At 30.8% G+C, this 22,962-nt stretch overlaps 1 protein-coding gene across 3 annotated transcripts in view; it reads left to right on the top strand.

The window, feature by feature from the left end:
• Positions 1-22,757, top strand: part of LOC142321362 (UDP-glucose 4-epimerase-like) — a 76,717-nt gene extending 53,960 nt beyond the window's left edge. For 2 of the 3 annotated variants that reach the window (XM_075359385.1, XM_075359387.1), the window contains 5 exons: positions 3,221-3,397; positions 7,119-7,299; positions 9,484-9,572; positions 12,711-12,903; positions 21,864-22,757. In XM_075359385.1, the coding sequence (XP_075215500.1) occupies positions 3,221-3,397; positions 7,119-7,299; positions 9,484-9,572; positions 12,711-12,903; positions 21,864-22,000 (777 nt within the window). In that variant the 3' untranslated portion in view covers positions 22,001-22,757. Of the gene's footprint in view, positions 1-3,220; positions 3,398-7,118; positions 7,300-9,483; positions 9,573-12,469; positions 12,663-12,710; positions 12,904-21,863 lie in introns of all 3 variants that reach the window. The other variant, XM_075359386.1, reaches the window with a different exon arrangement.
• Positions 22,758-22,962: the final 205 nt, after the last annotated feature.

The raw sequence follows: 22,962 nt of genomic DNA, 5'->3' as shown, positions 1-22,962 counted from the left end.
ACGCACCGGTAGATCTGCAGACTGTCAGCGTGCACGAATTCAACGATAATCCCCGTTAGGGGGGCAACGCTCCCTAACGAGGATTATCAAGTTAGGTCCTAGTGGACCTAAGTCTTGCGCGCAGCATGCTCAGGTCAGAGGACCACTACTTTTTCTCAGGTCCCGGGTTCGAATCCCGGTCAGGCATGGCATTTTTCACACACGCTACAAATCATTCATCTCATCCTCTGTACAGTAATGCTTAACTGCGGCCCCAGAGGTTAAACAGAAAAAAAAAAGGTCTCCACCTGTGCGGCTAACAGATGGCTCCCTGGAAGTGGAGATCATGACGGCTTAGCGAGAGATATACATGATGTTGCCTCCAGAAGTTCATCTTTTGTAACAAGAAGCTTCCTTGGGCAATTTTGTTTTATGAAATTGACCATATGCTCAATCGGGACTCCATTTTCCAGCCCATCGAGGCATTCAGTGGCGACTGCAGTCTGAGTGGCTATGTCTACAGTTTGATTCCTCTGCAGAGAGGTAGAATAAGCATTGATCACTTTGTGAAAGTCCCCAACAGCAACACCAAAGTGCACCTCAATATCCTTGATGCTGCACTTGATGTTCTTGTTGATATTCTTTTTAAGATCCTTCACCAGCTGTCTGAGTCTCCTGTCCACTTTCCTCAGGTTGAGGGGTACGCCTTCCTTCTCAGAGGGGGATTGCCTAGTCTTGATTCTCTTGGCGCCCTTTCTTCCCTCATCGCCAATCTAGGGGGTAAACCTTCCACAACTTCCATATCCTCCCACCTCGAGGTTGTAGGCTCAGGCGATACTTCAGGTGCTTTTTCTAGCTTTTCCTCCATGTTGGAGGGCAGACTGGTAAAAGATTGCTCAAATGGTGTTCTACTCTCCTTCCTGCATTCAGATGACTTTGATGTGAGTGTGAATACTTCCTGGAACATTCTTTATCTTGCTAATAAGTAAAATTAATTATTATTTATTTGTTCCACAATGTTATCTCTACTGATAATAATAACCCAATTCTGTCCTGACAACTTTGTAACCCTTACCGATACCAATAACAACCACCCTGGTTTGCAAACAACTGAATACAAATGCATCCACTAACCTGCACTAACATGTAACAGTGGCAGTCAGACAATTATGTTCCTTATTGCCAATGGCAATACTGTTGGTTAAACAAAAACTTAATAAAAAGTAAATCCGTCTTCCAAAAGTAAATCTTCTTTAAAAAATCCTTATTCTTCACCCATTCAAAATCAGACAGTGCATGTAATTGAAAATTACAATAGACCACATCATTACATTTTTGCTGTGGACATTCTTGATAAAGTGAATGAAGATAATGCGTTTTTACAAAAGGTAATCTCCTCTGACAATTATATCTTCCATGTTTCTGGTCACATTAACGATCATAACTGTTGGATTTGGGGTATGAAAACTTTCATCCTGTTCAACAAACACACACACAAATTAAAAATTAAAATGTGCGTTTAACATTCGGTGTGCGTTAACTGCTATAAAGTGATCAGACCATTCTTCTTCACTGAGCCAACAGTTGTTATCACTATTTATCAAGACATTACAGGAGTATGTAGTACCACAAATTGAACATCAGCATCCCAATGTTTACTTCCAACAAGGTGGCACACCACCACATTGGAATTTACATGAACAATTTCCTCAGCATCGAATTGGCCTTGTTGGACCAGTTCCCTGGCCACCTCAATCCCCTGATGCTACACCATTCGATTTCCTTCTTTTGGGGTTTGTCAAAGTCAGGCTGGTGTACTCAATGAAGATTATCACATTAATGAACTAAAAAGAAGAATCGAAGGTGTAATTAATGGAATAACTCCATTAATTGTCCATGCATTATACATAAGTAATAAGAATAACTACATTGCTTTGTTATTTTTTTATTAATACCTAAAATCCATTGAATGATTTATGATCACTCTGTATTATAACAGATTAAAACCCGATATTCTTTTTTGTAGATTGTATTTATAATTTATCTTATATTGATGTATCTGTATAATGTATTATGATATTCCAATTGGAATAAAAATTTATTTATTTATTGAAATTTAATATTCATGCATGTGTGTAGAGAAAAATGTATAAAGTTTGGTAAATTTCCAAACCTTTTAATTAGCATGCAAGGTTGTACTGTTAATGAAATGAGTGACATGGTTTGGCCAAGTAGCAACACTGGGAACTAGCCTGGCAAAAATTTCAATGCAATATTTTGCTTGGTAATTGTACTGTGGTTGTTTGGGTCAACAACTACTACATGTGCCAGTGATCACTTTTGTATTTTAAATGAGTGATTTTTCACAAGGAACAAATCTGTTTGAAATTTTATTAAATTGGCTATATCCTTTACATAGACATTTGAAATGTTAAAAATGATATTTAGGAATGAGGCTTTAAGTCGGACTCAAACGTACAAAAGATAGAAATATTTCAAAGGTGGCTGAACTTTAAACAATCATGATCCTTGTTCATGCCAACCTCAGCATCCTAAGTGTTGAGTTGTTCATCATGAATCTCTTACACAAGCTAGGAGAACAATTATTTTTTAATCTATGAACTGTCTTGAAGCTATCAGAAAAAAAAGATCCTTGGAAGATGAAGTGATGAAAAATTTATGCTGACAATGCTCCCACCCAGCATCATTATCAATCTGTAAAATTCTGCTGAAAAATAAAAGAAAATGATCATCGCAGCACAATCTTCTTATTCATATGACCAAACATAAGCCGACTTATTTTTATTTGCTAAATTAAAAATATTATTGAAAGACTGATGTTATTAGTCTATAGACAAAGAAAATTTGCTAGTAGAACTGTGCATTATCCTAAATGAACCATCCTAGAAATGTTTTGAAAAATGGAAGAATCACTGGGAGTCGTGAATTCAAAATGAAGAGGCTTACAAAAGGCCACAAAACTGAATAAGGTAAGCAGAAAATTTCTTATTGAAAAGTTTGTGAATTTACTGGGCAAATGTCACAATGTGTATGTATATAGTACATACATATGTATGCATAGTATGTGTAATTAATCAATTCCGGCATTTACTTAATGTTTTAATTACATTCAGATAGATTTGAGATAAACACTACCCATTCGATAATATTATTAACAACCTTTTTTATCCATCCAAAACTTATGTAATTTTTTTTTAAAACATTCCCTTTGGTGTTTCAGGTAATGAAACAGTATCAATGTTTCCAACTGGTATTTTCTAGTTCGTGTACTGTGTATGGTAATCCTGAACATTTACCTATAACTGAGGAACATCCTACTGGTAATACGACCAATGTTTACGGAAGAACAAAATATTTCATTGAAGAAATGCTTAAAGATATTAGTGCTTCAGACAAGGTAATTTTTTTTATTCACATAGTAGTAATACTAATTTATGAAAATCCTGTACAAGACATTAAATTGCATCTCTTACAATATTATGTGTCACAAGTGGAAATACCTCTATGGTAGAATCCACATTAGTAAAATTGTTCCTGTAGATAACAACTGAACAATCATGTGTACAGTTTTCTGTTGCATTGATAACTGCATATTATTGTTTATTGCAGTTTTGATCAAAGCATCCAGAAAAATCTGTTTGTAAAATAAAAATGAAAGTCTGTCTATTTCTTCATGAATCATTCCTGAATGGCTTATCCATTTATTATAAAAATTACATTTAGATTAAATCTGATCAATCCAAGATTGGGTGTGATAAAAAAGTATAGGAGATCAGGTAGTTCAGTCTATGCTGTGGTTCAATATGTGATTTCATTTGGGAGTGATTATTCATATTGAGACTAATAGTTGTCATTATTATGCAGTAAATTGCCTTTCTTAAGATTAATTACCCTAGACTCTTATTGCTAGTACTTTTGGAAAAAATCATCAGCTGTTTGGTATTATGAACCTAGAAGTGTAAAATATTTTTAAAATCTTGTGATGAAATTTAAAAATCAGAGGACTGTAAATTGCGAGCAAAGTAAAATGAAAATATAAGTTGCTTAGTGATATGGGTGTACTTTGAGCCTGAGTGTTAGGTGTGATAGTTTAATTTAAATCCTGTTCCTGAAGGTTTGCATCTTGATGATAATTTCTGAATCTTATTAGTCATAGTACAGGGTGAGCAACAAACCGCTAATTTTCCAAACCCATAATGAAACCGCTACCCAACACTGTTTATGAAAGTCTTTCGTACAACTAACATGACTATTGGATGCATATGTTACTACTGATTGTTGCTGACATTTTTCAGATGGTTATGTGTCAGTGCAGTACATGTTTTGTTGCATTGCATTATTGTGAGTACAGTTGTGTTTTTGTAAAATGTCTTATTCAATCCAAGGGAGGATAGCTATGGTTGAGGTCTACATGCGTTCTGGATCGTTTGAAGAATTACATCAAGTATTTATAGAAAAATTGCAGCATGCCTGTTTTCCAGCAAAGAGTAGTGTACATGATTTATTTAAAAAATGGCATACAACATGTTTGGTTTCAAATGCAAAACAAAATAGGCAACCCTTTGTTAGGACTTCACAGGCCATTGCCAACAACGAAAGAATTACTGCCAGTCCAAAAAATCACTATGTAAGTTATCCCAATAATCTGGTGTTAAATACACATCTTTTTGTAAAATTCTTCATGAATTAAAATTGAAATCATACTGCGTTACAACTGTGCAACAACTGAAGGAGACGGACAAACCGAAAAGACTTGATTAATGCAACTGGCTTCTCGAAAACATTGTTGTGGACAGATACACCTGATGTCGTATTTCATGTCAGTCGAGGTATGGTTTCATTTATTTGGCCATGTTGATTCACAGAACACCAGGTATTGGATGGCGAGGAATCCTCACAAGATATTCAAGCGTTCACTTCATGATGAGAAAATTCGTGTTTGGTGTGCCGTTTCTGATAATTGTTTAGTGGGACTAGTATTTTTTGACCGGACTGTCCATACACAAGTTTACCTCATAATTTTTGAAGAGTTCTATGCACAGTTAACTGATAATGGAAAAGAATTCAGCTCTTCCATCAAGACGGAGCAATATGTCATGCATCAAACATTTCACTGAATCGGGTTCATGCAGCTTTCACAAATGAACAAGCTGTTAGCAGAGGACGGTGACTTCCATTCCCCAGAGTTGTCTACTTGCAATTTTTTCCTTTGGGGCTACTTGAAAGAGAGAGTTTATGCATCTAATCCTCACAATATTGATGAAATGAAGGTGAACGAACATTCAACAAGAAATCTACACAATTGACAACATTTTGCATTAGACCACTCTCAAATGATCAGTTGAGCACAAAAGTGCATAGATGCCCAGGTGGTCATTTTGAACATCTTTTCTAACAATAAGGTAAATGAATGCAACATTTAAATTACGTTTTATATTTTCCTTTCTTAATTTATCTGTACCGTTCATAAAATTTCATTCCAACATAACTTGCTGATTCTGCAGCAGTTACATTATGGGTTCGGTTTTATGTTGCTCACTCTGTACTTGATGAGTATTGTGAGAAAGTTCTTCATCAATTTTTCTATCAGGAAGAGTCAAATAAAGTTCATCTTTTCGTTGGAAAAAGCTATTAGTGATAGTTAAATAATAAAGTGACCAAAAGCAAAATATTCATGATGTTTATTACAAAGTGCTTGAATTTAATTTGTTAACAGTGATTAGATTTTTTATTTTGTGTCAGAAACTTATCATTGAATTATTATTTTTAAAGAAATTAATAACATTAACTGAATGTTGATTTATATTTAAAGTATTAGGAATTAAAAGTTCTGTTGATTAAAAATGTTATTGACTTTTGAGAATTTTGGAGACCTTTTTCAGTAACAGTTGAAGACCTGCAGGTATGAAATATATTGTTACTGGTTTTACCTTCCATTAATTTGACACAAGACAACTCTGGATAATAAACACCTTGCAGATTTTTATGAATGACACATCCGTGTTAATTGGCGGAATAATTGTCATCAGACAAGCCACACTTATAAGGAGGAATTGCTTTTTGGTGAACTGTAAGGAAATATGTTGACCTAAAGAATCTTTAGTGTGCTTGCAGGATGTTTTAATGTGCCTGTAATTTTGTCACCTGGTGTACTGTACAATATATCATTGACAAGTCTCTTCAACTTAATTTTTTTAATGAAGTAAGAAAATTAAATTTCATATGTAAATTCATTATTTTTGGTGAGAATTTTTACAAGTCAACAAAAACATCACTAATATTGGTACTTTCCAGAATGATAGCACATTTGTGATGTCTTTTCTTGAAAAGGTAGAGGATTTATTGGTTGTAAGTGTTTAGTGTACCCACTTGCGAATCACTACTCTGAACAGTTAATAAGATATAAAATACATATAAAATAAATGATTTTCTCATAAGAGAGTTGGATATAAACATGATATCAATTTTCACTTTTTGAAATTTCCTTCAGGAGCAATGAATTTATGAAATTTAATAATAATTTGTAAAATTATAATAATAATTTGTGAAATATCTCATGAGATCTTTACCATGGCCACAAGAAAATAAAATAAATATGTAAAATTAAATTAAATGTTCACTTGCACAGGAAATGGAACTTTGTGCTTCTTTAGATTATTTGAACATCGAGAACATATTACTATATTTCCTAAAGCAGACAGATCTAGATAAAACTACAGATCTTTTAATGGTAGTATTAACAATACATCATTGTTGTGAATATTAAGTTCTCTTGTATTCTGTACAAGGTATTGCTTTTCTAAAAGCTTCTTCATACATAATCAAAGAATCTTTCTACGTACATGCATTTTCTGTGAAGTAGTATGCCTTTCATCATATCTTTTGTTTCACAATTTTTCACTGGCACCGTCTTACAACAGTAAATTGATTCTTCAGGTGTTTCATTACAAATACACTATATATGGTATTTTAGTAATGGTATTTTGAATTCTTAAACACTGATGATTTATTATTATGTTTATGTTAATGTCGGCTTGCCAGATTAACTATACTAGTAAATTGTGTTGTTGATAAATAAAATTAAAGTTAAATATTACTATTCATAATCTTTATTTCAGAATTGGAATATAATATCATTAAGATATTTCAACCCGGTCGGTGCCCATCCATCAGGTTTAATTGGAGAAGATCCAACAAAAGCATACACAAATCTTATGCCATATATGGCTCAAGTAGCGATTGGAAACAAGCCTTGTCTGACAATTTTTGGTGGTGATTATAATACGCAAGATGGGACAGGTTAAGTGTATTTTTTATAATTATATGTTATTATAATATTTGTTATATTACATTAATAAGAGTTTGATTTTACTAATTTCTTTCATAAATTTTGGGTCTTTTACAAATTTTTTACTTAGAAAATTAATGATTTGGTTCTTATTGGTTCTTCTTATAGCTAATATTCATGTGATGTCGCACAGTACTGCATTGTTTTTATTATGCCACTTAGCAGATCCTCCATCTTTTTTTATCATTTGGGTGTGAGCACACATCAGAATGTACAAATTTGTTACTACTTAAATGTTTATATATAAAGAAGCTTTATGTGAATAGGTACCAAGATTGTTTACATTCTCATATTCTACCGAAAACTTGTTTGATTCCAGAATTTAGTCTGTTTCATTAGAAATTCAAATGAATTTTTCCACCAATTCATAACCGCTAATGAAACCTGTATTCATTGCTATACACTGAGATAAAGGAACACTCAAACAAATAATAACAACAGCCAGATCAATGGAGAAGACAAAGTACTGATGTTTATAGGAAAGGCATGGCCACTGTTTTTTTTTTTGAGATGCAAAAAGGGCCTAATTTTCATTGACAATTTTACAGAAGGAAAAGCAATCAGTGGCTAGTTTTACTCCAATTTATTGGGAAATTTGAGCAATGAAATTGAAAAAATGCAGACTGCAAATAGTCGAGAAAATGAAGCTGTTTCAAGGCAGTAAGCTGGTTCGCACTGCAGGATTTTTAATGATGATATTGAGCGAATTGACACTTGAGTTGCTACCATATATCCACTCTGATTACTAGATTTAGCTCACTGTAATTTCCAACTATTCCTGAAGCAAAGAAAATGGCACAGAAGAAAGACTTTTTTGGTGAATTGATTGATGCTGTGAACAACTATTTTGAAGATTCAGAAAAATTGCCCTGCATAACTAGTTTATTGGCTGTTCAGTTTTTGGTCAGGATTGCAGACAATGTTATTAATGTTAATAATGACAATGTTAATAATGTTGTTTGTATGTTAATAACAACATACCAGTGAAATTACATCATCAACGTAACACAATATTATTTATTACTATTACAATTCTGTTCGAGTGGGAACGATGATGTGAGCTCTCAGTCTAGCGGTTTTCTTCGTGTGATGAGTGTGTTAGCTTCGGTTGCACTGTGTAAGTTTTTTTTTATCAATAAATCATCAGGTTAAGCTCTTGATGAGATTTTATTAATCTAAAGATTTAATTTAATTCTTACTTATTATTCGTGGCTTTTGCTGGATTGTCAGAAGAATATAATTAAAAAGGCTAAAATTAGATTATTTATAAAAAAATTTTATGCTCGATAAGACTAACCGTGCCATGTGGTGCTGTTCATTAATTATCTGTATGAATTTCTCTACTTTTTATTTGTGAATGTAATGTTTATAAATAATATAGTACAGATAAATACAGTACAAATCATACAGACTGTATTATTTTCTGTTTAGATTTCTGCTCTTATAGAATAAATAGCATTTATTGCATTATTCCTTTAGTTTAGTTTAGTTGATGCACAAACTCTTCTTTTAATTCTGGTATAATTTATAAACTTATCAAACCTTAAATAGTGTTGATGTGCTTTATTGTTTTTCTTTTCTTTTTTGTAATCACTACCCAATCAAGGCCATCAGATCCTCTCAGAACAATGGCTCTCAAAAAATAATGGGTATGTATTTTAAGCTGAATTTATATTGAAAAATAAATATAACATGACCTTAATATTTTTTTCTTTTTCATTTACCTTAACTATTAAACTGCTTTCATTTACTTCTACTTAGACTTAATTATTGTGTCTAGATAGTTGTCTTCTATTTTTTTATTTATGAATCAGTTTACACAATTATTCATAAAAATTCATGACTGTTTTCAGTTCATTAAAATTATATTGTTCTATATTTAATATATTTTTATCTGTTTTAAAAAAATATGTTGCACTAAAGTTATAGCAGTGGTTGGTTATAACTTTATTTAATATGAAATTAATTTTAAATTAAATTTTTATTCATATAGCTTAAGTAATTTTGCCAATCAATTTTGATTCTGCAGTAAGAGAGATCTTGTTTATCTGTTGAAATCCAGAAAGAGTTTAGTGTGTAGAAGAAATGTAAAATGTGGTTATAGTACATAAATGTATTTTTTACTTTTTTTTTAGGAGTAAGAGATTATATTCATGTAATGGATTTAGCTACTGGTCATGTAGCAGCTCTTAAAAAATTGCAAAAAGAACATCTCAGACTGAAGGTATCTAAATTAATATTAAATTTAATAATATTTCCAGTTAAATTTGTTGTTTTTATGACAGTATTTTTCTACCTGTTTTTTACAGGACTATAAATTAGTACATTAGTACATTTATCCTTCGATACATAAAAATCATTTACATCTAAACTATAATTTTTACTTATTTCATGATTTTCAGTTTTTGCTTAATTTTATTAAAAATAATTTACGAGTTATTATTGCAAGCAGTACATAAGTAGAAATACAATAAAATAGGATACAAAATTAATTTTTGATTTCTGTTTCTTCTTATAATGCTCTCTTAATACCACACCTTATCATGGAATTTGAAAAATATTCTTACTTATTTTTCTTATTAAAAAGAGACAAATTTTTCATTTAAGAACAATTCTCATCAAATTTAACAAGGTTGAGATGACTTTGCTGTTTTCATTTCTGTTAAAAATAATAATTTCTTTTAATATATCTATTTTAAGATGTTCTTTAAATGGATGTAGCCTAGGATTGAGGAGATAAGAAGCCAGTGTATGAGATGGGAAAAAGAAAGGACTAATTTGGAAGAACTTTTGTGGAATAGGAAGTATATTATAAGAAAATTGACATGTATAGGAGGCATATAAGTTTGGAGATACCTGCATGGTTGTGGATGTATGCAACAGAAAAAAAGAGTAAGTGGAAAGTTCAGTCAAGAAATAACAAGAGCATTGTCAAAAACTATTAAATGAAAAGAGAGCAAAATGGTGGTAGCAGGAATATGAAGGGCGTGTTTTACAATAAGCTATTGTGTGTTGAAAAATATTTTTGGGTAAGATTCAACAGGCTTTTGGCTACATTCCTATAAATTAATAAATTAAAAAATAGTGCAACTAATTTAAAATTAGTGAACCTCAATTGAGAGAGATCTGTGTATCAATATAATGTCAATAAGCTGAAATCTAGATATCATTAAGAAAGGGTGCATTTTTATCATGAAAGACTGCTGTTTATTACGCAAGAAATTGCCATATATATGGGCATTAGGATAAATGATAATTATATATGTGATTATAACTGGTGATTTGAACATGCATAGAGTGGCCACAAAATTTGTGACAAAGCTGCTGTCATTCCTGACTTCATAAGACTATATGATAACTGATGATGAGTTTTGAGTGTATAGGAATAACCCCAGAAATTGAGGTCCATATGCATTTTGTCATGACAATGCCTAGCCTAGTCAACGATTGCTTGGGCGATCAGAGAATTCCTCACAGGTTTATCAAGCTCCTTACTCTCCTGACATTGCTTCTTCTTAATTCTGGTTATTCTCTAAGCTGAAGGGATCAGTGAAAGAGTTGTATGTGAGCAAAGAACAGGATATCACAGTGGTTCACCATGCCAAAAGAGGACTTCCAGAGATGTTTCTAGTTTTAGAAAAATTGCTGTCTTAATTGTGTAGAGCAACAAATAGACTGCTTTAAAGGAGATTAAAATTGGAAGCCATAGTAGCTATCTTTTCCCCTCCTCCAACCTATGTCAGATACCTTTTGATCAAAATTTGTATATTAAGCTGAGTTTTATAGTTTTTTTTATAATGTGACTTGCAGTTCCAAAAATGATAGAGAACAATATAACTGGAAAATATGAAAATTCACTTCAGTGTTTTCCACATAAATACATTCTTAAAATAATTGCCAACTAATGACAAGATTTCTTTACAGTTTTATTGCTATTCATTGTTTTTTTATTGTGTGTGTGTGTGTGTGTGTGTGTGTGTGTGTGTGTGTGTGTGTGTGTGTGTGTATGTGCATGTGAATTTTTAAATTTAGGAATATAACTTACAAGAAATATGATTTACACTATAGTAATTTAGTCTGTTTTCAATGACATGTCAAGTTTACAGAGCTTTAAAAATAACAATAATGTCCTTGTAGCACGTATAAATTAGCCTTTAATTTCTAATTCCACCAAATGCAGGCTATGTTCAGTCATTTCATTTCATTGATAAGTAGAATAACTGCTCCTGAAATCCAGTGCTGGCTTATTTATATATTTTGCCAAGATGTTTTGAATAGGTAAAAATGGCAAAATGGTGCATGATGCTGTAGCATCATGCACATATTTAACAGCAAAAATTCAAAATGTTAACATCAACCAGAAAAAAATGCTATTAAAAGGCACAAAAGGCTATTTCTATTGACTTTCTTCCCAAGAAGACAGTTTAAAAGCTGATGATTATTCTGATAAAACTTCATCTTGCTATATGAAACAGACACAAATATTAATACAAGTAGTCTGTCTGATGCATTACAATATCTGTGTATATATTGCTTATATCACACAAAAGTTATTGAAAACCTTCAAATGAAATTTTTTTACCTGTCCTTCACGCCTGTTATACTTCATACCAAGCAACTATTACTAATTTTTAATGCTGAAATAACATCTAACTAGAAAAACTTTTCATTATAATTTTAGATTACATACACAATGACATAATTCAGGCAATGGTATTGATAAGAGGTAAGAGACTTATATGACAACCAAAAATCTTGTTCTCAAGCTTGCCACTTGCAATGAGATCCATACTGGTGACTATTGAAAATAAATAAATTTTTATTTTTTATCACTAGTTCAACACAAATGAATTCAAATTATTTTTTAGCCTTCTAAACATTTCTGATTTGTAAAGTTCTGTAAAAATTGCAACTCTTTTAGTCTATTATTGTTGATAAAAAACATTCTATGATTATTTATTTTCATTCATTAAATAAACAAAGCATATCTTTAATTCTTAATAAAATGTGTTAACTCTAAATTTATTACTATAAATCGTGCAGTTATCATGAATATGTTATGTCATGTATACTGTATAAACATTTTTGGGTGATTTCTACAATAATATTTATAACCTCTAGGTGTATAACCTTGGTGTTGGGTCAGGGCTGTCTGTGAAGCAGTTTGTTGGTATATTTGAGGAAGTATGTGGGCTCAAGATTCCCACGAAATTATGTGAACGCCGAATAGGAGATGTTGACAGCTTAATCTGTGACAACAAACTTGCTGAACAAGAACTCGACTGGCATCCTACACGAGATGTTATAACTATGTGTAAGTGAACTTTCTTCTATCAGAAAAATGTTTCATTCTTTTTCACAGATGTACAATCTTGGAACAGGGAGGGGTATATCTGTACTTGAACTACTTAAGACATTTGAAACAGTAACAAAAGCAAAAGTTCCTTACAGTATAGAAGATCGTCGGGAAGGCGATATCGTCTCTATGTTTGCCAACACTGCATTAGCAAAGGAAGAACTTGGATGGGAAGCTAAGTACACTCTTCAACAGATGTGTAAGTTTGATATACTCCTGCGGTTTAAATTATGTTTATTTTGGCATGATTTTTTTTGTAATACTATTAAGGTTAGTTTTATTATAAATAGTGGAATTTAGATTATTACTATAAATGATAGATTATAGAGAATAGTTTTAAGAGAGACAAGAGAACTTTTAGAAATAAGCTATAAATGTAATAACATTTTAATATTAATTCGGTAACTATAACTATTATTCTTTTTGAGAAATGGAACTGAGTATTAGAAGATATTCTTTATAAACATCATAGATTTACTATAAACTAATAAACATCACATCATATACAATAATATATATTCTTGATATACAAATATCAAGTGTATAATAAACTATATACACATCATATAATGCTAATAAACATCACTATACTGGAACGGTTGAGATTTAAATATCCTGTGATTTCAGATCATGTGCTATTGATTCAACTCTAATGACCAAAAAGATTTGGTAAATAATAAAAATAATCATACCAGGTAATGCACTTAAAGACATCTATTTTGTATTATTACTTTGATTTGAAACAGGATCCTGAACTATTGCAGAAAAAATGACCAGTGTTCTTTCACTGAACAGATTGTGCACATAAACTTTAAATAACAGGATTAGGAAAGAAAACATTACCAAGTTGAGGATTTTGGAATTTAAGCGATAGAAATGAAAATAAAAAATAATATAAAGTCCCTATACCCAAGATAATGTGTATGATAAACAATTCTATCTCAAAAAAAGTGAAATTTCATACTTTTAATAATAATAAATTAATGAGACCCTGGATAGGATAATAAACTGCATCCTTACAATCTGATAGTTTTCCAAAATCTGGAAGTTACAAATTTAGCAGTCCAGCAATAGGGATATTTTATTTGTAAAATGCTAATGGTCAAAGCCAGTTTCAATAAACACATACGTCACTAAAGTTAGAGAACACTGGATGGAGTTTCCCTGATTTCTGTGTCATTCACTAATGGATAATTGAGTTTAGTAGTTCAACTACTTAAATTAATAAAAAAATAAAGTTATAAGGTATGTTTCAAGGTAATCAGTTACTGATGGTAAACAAATATTAAATGAGCAATAGCTATAAAAAATATAAAAACTGAATCAAGAATAAAAGCTGGGATGTACAGTATTCTTCCTGGTATATCTATAACTAAGATACAGAGGCTGACTGAATTTCGATCAGTCAGTTAGATGATTCTGAATTAAATCTCATTTAGAATTTGCATACTCCATACTTTCTCTCACTAAATCAATCTCATCCAAAAATTCAAGTTTACAGATTGATTTAAGTAGTCTAAAATAATTACAATAATGATGTTACAATAATGCATAAAGTAATAGGATATTTTGGTGATGAGAAACTGTCAGTCATTTGATAAAATTAAAACCACTGTAATAATTATTATCTTTGTATAACTACAAACTTCAGTTGAGCTTGACTTTTATAACCATATGCATAAAAAAAGATAAGTAATATGTATTACAGTATTATGAAGTACAATGTTATCGGTTAATGGTTTAATTAGTCCTAGAACATGTAATATATTTGGCTTCAGATATCATGTCAAAAAAAAAAAACAACTTGGTCATGCATTGTTTTGTTTGTTTAGTTGAAATCTGCTTAAACCCCATTTAACATGCTGTATTAGACCACAGTTCTGAAATCTGCTGCTGTCAAAATGTTTGCCTTATACTGTATTTCACTGCATAATGGTTGCACTTTCTGTACCCAAAAATTTCCTGTCAAACTACGGCAAAGACCATTATGCAAAATATGTTCATAGCGTACATGAAAATTGAGGATTTTTGAAAAAATACACTTCAAATAAGAAAAAACAAATTATTCACATATTTGTAGTAATGCCAGACAATTATTAGTCAATATGTTTTATTATCCTACTAATATTTTTTGATTAAGGATTTTTTGTTGTTTTGTATGCATGCATTTCCAGGCAGACAGGTTATCATTTTTTTCTAACCTGGAAAGAAACAAAAGAAATCCCTGTAATATGACATTTTGTTTGTTTGTTTTGGTTGCAAGGTAAATGTTGAAATTCCATTTTTTCAAAAACTATTATGTACACTTTCCATTTTTACAGAATCCCAGCTCTTCACTGTCCAGGAACACAGGATAGATCTTATTCTTAATATAGTATGCTTAGATCTATTATGTTTAATTTTACCAGTTGTGAATTGATGGTCTCTGCTTCCAATTCACATAAAGGCTGTGTAAATTGTCTTTGAATGGCTTGTTCAAACACACATCTATGGGTTAAAGGACTGATAAAACCACCAGGGTTGATTTATTTTTACTGTGTTATTTTCTCATAAAAGTTCCTTTAATTCATCAGTGATGTGATCTTGGAAACTGTGCATAACTAGAAGAACCATTTTAACAACGCCCTGGGTCTCTTATTCTAGACTAATTTGACCCACTTAATCATATTTTCAGAATCCATCTATCCCTTTGATTGTGTTTCAACAAGGGATTCCCTGTGGTAATTGAGGCTCATAGGTAATCCCTTTTGTTTGAAAATTATGTTGGTTGGTAATTTATTTACATCAACCATTAAAGCTAGCATTATGGTACAGCATAACCTTTTGTTACAAGTTGTTCAGACAGTTACAGTTGATGATCCCCTTTTTGCGATGAAAGTGTTAAATGGCATATCAAAATGCACAGCAGTCTGATCTGCATTACCTACCTGCAATAATTCATACAAAACAGCTTGCCATGTGCTTAAAACAAAAAAATAAAAAATGTTATTGTACAACATTTTCTGCATAATCCTCTGGCAGTTTTTGGCAAATAGACATTTGTCTACTCATGAATAAGTTGTGCTGCTGCATAAATTTATGTGCCCAACCACGACTTCCTTGGAATAATTGTTTAGAAATGTTTTTACTTCTTGCCACTTTGTGAGCCATACACTGAATCAATGCAGACACAATTTTTTCTCAGTTCTTTTTCATTTTTTCTTTTTCTCAGTAATTTTTTCAAATTTTTTTTGCCATGTGTCACCAACTTTTCACTCACAACTGTCGTTTGTCTGCTCTGTTACCATGCTGTTCAACATAATCAATAAGTGTTAGTTTAAAACCAGCAGTATAACTATTGTATTTCTCCATTTTGAAAGCTACTGTGGTAGTTATAGGATCACAGAACAAAACTCCAAACACACTATTATGAAACAGGCAGACAGGTTGTTTTCAGCACAACACATACTGAAAAACTGACAAGTGTGCAATAACAAACAGTAGTGGGCGCCAATGACCACTTCCTTATGCTGTCTGTTAATTGAGCAAAAGAGTTAAAGAAAGTTATGGCAACTGCCCAGTATAACCGTCAGACTAACAGCTGTGCCAGGTTTTGTTTTACAATATAGGTTATCTAAACTAAAAATTCTAACAAAAATTTTTATACTGTTTTTCTACCTTAAGGGTAAAGATTTGACCATTATGTGGTGAAATACGATATTTCTTAGATTTTGAATTTTTTTTACTTGAGTAAATAAAATCCCTTTACAAAGATGTACTACTGACCAGGAAAAAAATATTATACAGAGGTTTTGTTATAATGAGATTGGATTCTATTTTGAAATATTTTGTTATATAGTTTATTTTATACTTAACAGATCCTTAGAGTGTGAATAAAAACATTAAATTTGAAAACAATTATTTAAAAAAAAACCAAACTGTAATTAGGTAAAAACTTTGGGTATTATGTAACTAAGACAAGAATGATCTGCTCTCATCTCAACCATCTGTACTAGTAGATATAACTAATTTCAAGCATAATAACTTCTTTCATAAAAAGATAAAGAATTACAAGAACTCCTGTGTTGTTTTCCAGTTAGTTTTAATATTGTTCAGTTTTTATTATATTATTGAAATTTGTCTACAAAAGAAATTAAAAAAAAACTACTCCTTCTTGACTACTTTTTAGCATTAAACCTTGTAAAGAATAAATGATAACAAGTATCTGGATGATTTTTCCTGGCAATATTTTCAAAATACGTGGATAAAGGAGGTAATTTCTTATATTGCCAGAAGATCAAGATCAAACTTGTGTCTCCACCTTGAGAGGGAAACATGAACCCTGGGTTTGGATGTATTAATAAACAGACACAAGAAACATATTCTCAAGGCCTCGTTGTGTGCATGTTTTAAAATAATAAGTCATGTTTAACTAAATGAAATTTAATCCAAATACTTACCATTTATGTTACAAAAATACTATTTCAAATAAACTAAATACTTACACTTTTTATTTTAAAAAATGAAGATTTTAATTACTCGTATTACAGAATAAAAAACGAGAAATAATTTTGTATTAGTTCAAAATAAAGTAGCATTAGCACACAAGATATCAAAACTGTGAAAGTTTCAGTTAATTTATGTTGTTGGCCTCTCTGCTTATTTGGTATTGGAATAAATCTGTTCAATTGAATTGCTCAACAAAAATTCATATCTTCACAATTTTTGGAGCAAATAATTCAAGAAGCTTTTTTGAAACCAACTTATTCATTCTCAAGAAATTTTAAAATAAACTTTCATCATTAAGCAATAATTTTTAGTAAATTAGTTCCATAACACTATTACTTAAAAAAATGTTTCTACAAACACCCTTTATTTTTAAACTTGAACTTATTGGAGTATGAGCAATAAGGACTGTACAGTTGCTGAGAGAAGGAGACGGCTAGAAATATTGCTCCCAAAACCTTGATGCAAAACATGGGTGTTGCTATTTCTCTGGATGCAATTCACACTTCTATCAAGTACTGTTCAACTGAGAGATACAGTTGCTAGTGATTATCATCCAGTCTTTATAGCCAAGTAAAATATACACATAAATTCATACTCTGTTGGGTTATTGGCTGCAAATAACTTTTCATCAATACGGGCATTTTTGATCAGTGGTTTTTCATTCATAAGCCATTTTGAAGTAATTGTAGTTGATATTTCATCATTCAGGAATAAATAAAACTGTGCCCAATTTTACACAAGTAAGATGAGTTGTTACAATTCGAAATCTTTGCCAAAGATATTATGCAACCAGTGCAATCTCACATCACGTGTTGATGGCCAAGACTTAGGGGAATATACAGTTGGCTGAATTATGCAAAAGAGTTCTATGTTAGTTCTTTATTCAGTTTATATGATTCACTAATGTTCTGTTTTTAGTTCATTGCAAGCTCTAGAACAATTGATTAGCGTCACAAATAAAATTTGATTTAGTTTACACTATCCTTTCAGTGAAAAACTTTTCTTTACAAATTTGAACAGCCATAAAATTTAATCTAATAAGGGAAGATTTTTAACATCAAGTTGTTTAATTACATTATTTTGGAGTGGTGATTCATCACACAGAATTATCACTTTACTGAGGGTATTTAACATTAAAATTGGTTTATTTTTGTCTGTAGCTGAAAAAAAAATTATTTTAGAAACATTTATCAGTAAATGATTCATTGCAGTAAACTTTCATTTTATTTGAACTACTTTTTTTTTTGTTTGAATAGGCCTCTTTGGACCACAAGATTCAATTTATTAATCCATTTTGTTAAGTTATTTCTATCATAATCTTCCTTTGTTTCTCTTTCCTTTCTTCAGTTAAAGTTGTTCTGGTCTGATATTTTGTTTTCTCCTGCAAACCCACTATTCTTTGTAAATTGTTCCTCAGAGCTGATTGTTGTTTGGTGTCAGCATCATTTATTCCTAATTTGATTAAATCTTCCTTGAAACCAGTTATTGTTGGTTTTTTGTGTGCGACTCTGTTTAGATCCATTCTTTGTAGATGTCCATAGAATGCAATTCTTAATATTCTGATAGTATCTGTGATCTTTTCAATTTGTGTATATAAGTTTTTGTTATATTTGGTACTGTCCATTTTTTTTTTTTTGGTCACAATATATTTCTCAGTATTTATCTTTCTTCCACTTCTAATTTACTTAGATCTCTACATCTGCTACGGGTTATACATGGATTAATTTATTATTTTTATTTAAATAGTACTTATTTAATTAATTAAGGACAGTGTTTCTCAAATTGTAGGGCATGCTTCTTAGGGGTGTGTGATAACACTAAATGGGGGACGCAAGCATTGAAAAGAAAATATTAAAAAACTTATTAATTTACTGAAAGGAAAGCAAAACAAAATACATTCTCTAACAATAATAAATAATAAAATACACATTTACACTGATATAATACATTTATAAACAGGATTGTATTAGTACTGTATATGCATTTAATAATAAAGAAATTGATACTAAATTAAAAACAAGTTTAATAATTATTAGCAATTCCCTTGGGCCTGTCTTGTGGAGCAAAATTTTTCAAAGGAAGATTTAATATTTGAAATAGAAATTTGTGAGTTATTTTTCTATATTTAGCTGAGCTACATTTTGTCTTCAAAGCAGCCACCTCAGAAAATCTGGTTTTACAATGATAAGATTTTGAAAATGGTAGTTGTATACGAAATTATCTTAATTTCAGTACAGAAAACTCATCATTATCTTCTTTCTTTTTCCTGTTTAGCCTCCAGTAACTACTGTTTAGATCATTCTTCAGAGGATGATATGTATGAGTGTAAATGAAGTGTAGTCTTGTACATTCTCAGTTTGACCATTCCTGAGATGTGTGGTTAATCGAAACCCAACCACCAAAGAACACCTGGCCAAAATTCAAGGAGTGATTTATTACTAAATTATATTTTGTTTTTGCCACTTGCCGTGAAGGCTATAAGATTTCTTTTTTGGCAGGTGAGAGCCCTTCAGGATTATTTTGAAATAGATCCTTAACCCACTCGAAACTTACTACCAAGTTGTCAGCAAGAAAATACTTTTTAAAATTCTTTGCCAGAACGGCTAAATGATTTTCAATGGTGACAAAAATAACTTTCGCATGTTTTACTTCAGCCTTGTAAGTTTAAACACATTCATTCACATGTGCAAACATTTCTAGATTGATTTTGCTTTAAATTTCTGCTCCACAATTCCAATTTTCTATAAAAAGCATATAGAGCTTTCTTTAACACTCATATCCAACATATGTGTATTTGCTCCTTGGAATTGAAGATTCAAGGTAAAAAATTTCCCATGTGGTAACCATCTTGCCTCGCAATAAAATAGTAATGCTGAATTTACTGCACCCATGTCTTTACCAAGTGCAGAAAAGATTCTTGATTTTAGGGGTCTCATTTTTATATAATTTACTACAGTTACAACCATCGTTAGAACAATATTCATACCAGGACTTTTTTCTTTGGAAGCCAGAGTTTCTGTGTGGATCATGCACTGTGTCCAGACACACTGTGGAGATTTTTGTTTCACAACTGCTTGTATACTTTGGAATCTTCCAGACATTGAACAAGCACCATCGGTGCATATTCTGATGCAATTTTTCTACTCTATGTTTGCCTCGTTTATAAAATCATTTAATATAGCAAATAATGCGAGTGTTGTTGCTTTGAGTTCTATTGGTTTGCAAAAAAGTAGTTCTTCTACTGCTGACATATCATCACAAAGTCGAATATAGGCAATGAAATGAGCATCTTTATTGCTATCTGTTGCCTCCTCAAGCTGAATTGAAAACAATTTGTCTCACAACTTCCCGAAAAGCCGATGCACACGACTTCAGCTATATTATCAATTTGACAGGCAACAGTATCATTTGATAGAGGCATGGACTGCAATTGCAAAATTATCTCCAAACATAGTTTCTACAATCTCAATTGTAGCTGACAAAATAAGCTCTTCACTAGTGTTGTGAGGCTTTTTACATCTGCCTATTTTATGTGAAACTTTGTAAGAGGCAAGTGTTTTTTTTAAAATGATGTTTACTTTTCATATGATTTTAATTCAAAGAATTCTTAGGGTTTGTTAACGTACTCACTATGAAGCATTTCCAAATGTCATTTAAGTTTATTAGGTTTCATGCTGTCTGCTGTCAAAACTTTTGAGCAAATGACAGATAGAGGGCACTTCTTAATTTACTTCAGTACTGGTTAACCCAAAATTTAAGTAATTTGAGAATATTTTCTGTATTTTATTTTCAAAACCATGCTCGTTTGTGCGCTTTTTGATAACTACCATCTAATGCTTGCATATGCCCACTTAAAAATTTATCCATAATTCTGTATAAATCTGTTGCCGTGAATATTTAATACCGTGAATTGCAATTAACACTCTAATTACAATATACACATTCACAATAAATAGATTCGATAGCGATAGAAGGATCAACTCAACTGAGACTGGAATCAAACGAGGTGCAGCATTTAATACACACTTGCACAGACGTTCCAGAATGTTCAAGACAAATCAGAACTTCTCATGAAGCGCGAGAATATCCGATATTGTGAACGTAAGATGGAGAACAATAGAAAACCATCGATTCTGGTTTTGTCAATGCAGTAGATCAGTGTTGCCAAATATCAATAAATTTACTTATTCTTGTTAATTTGTAAGGTTTGTAATTAAGATTGTAAATGTAGCTTAAGCGTTAAAAAAATCAAAATACATTATTATTGTACAAGCTGAGTGGGGGGGGGGGGGGGATGAAAATTATGATTGAAAATTGGGTTGCAAATACTGAAAGGTTGAGAAATGTTGAGTTAAGATATTATTAATCCATTCCTAATGTAAGCAGTGATAATTTAATTTAGATTAATTAAATCTTATTATATTAATGTATTTGAAAATTATATTAATTATAAAATATCTGTGAAATATATATTTTTCAGTTAAGTGATTATTTATTTCAGTTTGGAAGTATATTATTTTTGTTTTCTTGTTAATTTAAAAATTGACAAAACTTAATACATAATACAGATAAAATATTAAAAAGAGAAAATTTATAAACCAATCTAATTATGCATTATTCTTTTTGTAACAAATTCACTACGACTGATTCAAGTTTATCTTTTTTTTAAAGGTGAAGATTTTTGGAGATGGCAAACAATGAATCCAGAAGGTTACAGAGGATCTGTAGCCAAAGAACCAAAAGTTAATGGAATAGCTACATCTGTTATAAAAACAAACATAAATGGTTTACATACTAATGGATATTAATACATTTTGAAAAAAATTATAAGAAAGTGAGTCTCAGGTGATGTTCTGGCTGAAAATTAATTATTCATAAATCAATAAACTGCTAATTTAAAAAATTGTTAAAAGAAACAAATGTATTATTTTCATTAATTTTGCAGAATAATTATAATATTATTTTTAAAAAACTGTTCTTTTTAAATGTATCTAAAAAACTGACTTGATAAATGCATGTTTAATCAAGATAATTTAATCAATAGTCAAATAAACAAATTACTAAAAATATATAATCAATAGTAGTACTTTGTACAATCACATCATCTGTTAGTGATTATTCCTGAGCCAATGAATGTTATTATTATTATTAATAGTACTTCAGAGGATATATCATAAAAATAAAGTATAAACACGTACTGTTAGTTAATTTTTGCTACTGAATATGTGGTTCTGGAATGTCAATGTTGATATTGAGAATGCTAAAAAATATAAGTTTTCAGCAGTGATTATATAGTTTTGTCTCAATATTATTTTACTTAAATTCTTCATGTACTTCACAATGATATATCAAAAGTGATATCAAATATGTGGAACTGTTTTGAAGTTTATCTCTTGCATAATTTAAATTTTATTTATCAAAAATTATATTTTAAAAGTACTATTATGGAATTTATATATCAAATATAAACCTTTTTCATGTTAATATGAATAGGGCAAAAATTAAATTTTTATTTTTGTATATCTTTTAAAAAAAATTAAATAATATAAATATTTTTTTAAATAATTTTCTGCTTGATTAAATCCTTTATCATAACAATTTTCTATTTTATAGCTTATAGAGGATTTTACAAACATGAAGATAAAATGTTTCTATAGACCTGCCTGACAAAATTTACGTTCATAAATTCATCAAGTACTCTTTCTGCGAGGTCTATAAATAAAGTAATGAGACTGGTTCAGAAAAACTTTTTATTTACACTCCAATTATA

The sequence above is a fragment of the Lycorma delicatula genome, chromosome 3 (assembly GCF_047948215.1).
Source record: "Lycorma delicatula isolate Av1 chromosome 3, ASM4794821v1, whole genome shotgun sequence".
NCBI lineage: Eukaryota > Metazoa > Arthropoda > Insecta > Hemiptera > Fulgoridae > Lycorma > Lycorma delicatula.
Note: the sequence above shows the minus strand (reverse complement) of the source record. Positions and strands in the feature narration are given on the sequence as shown.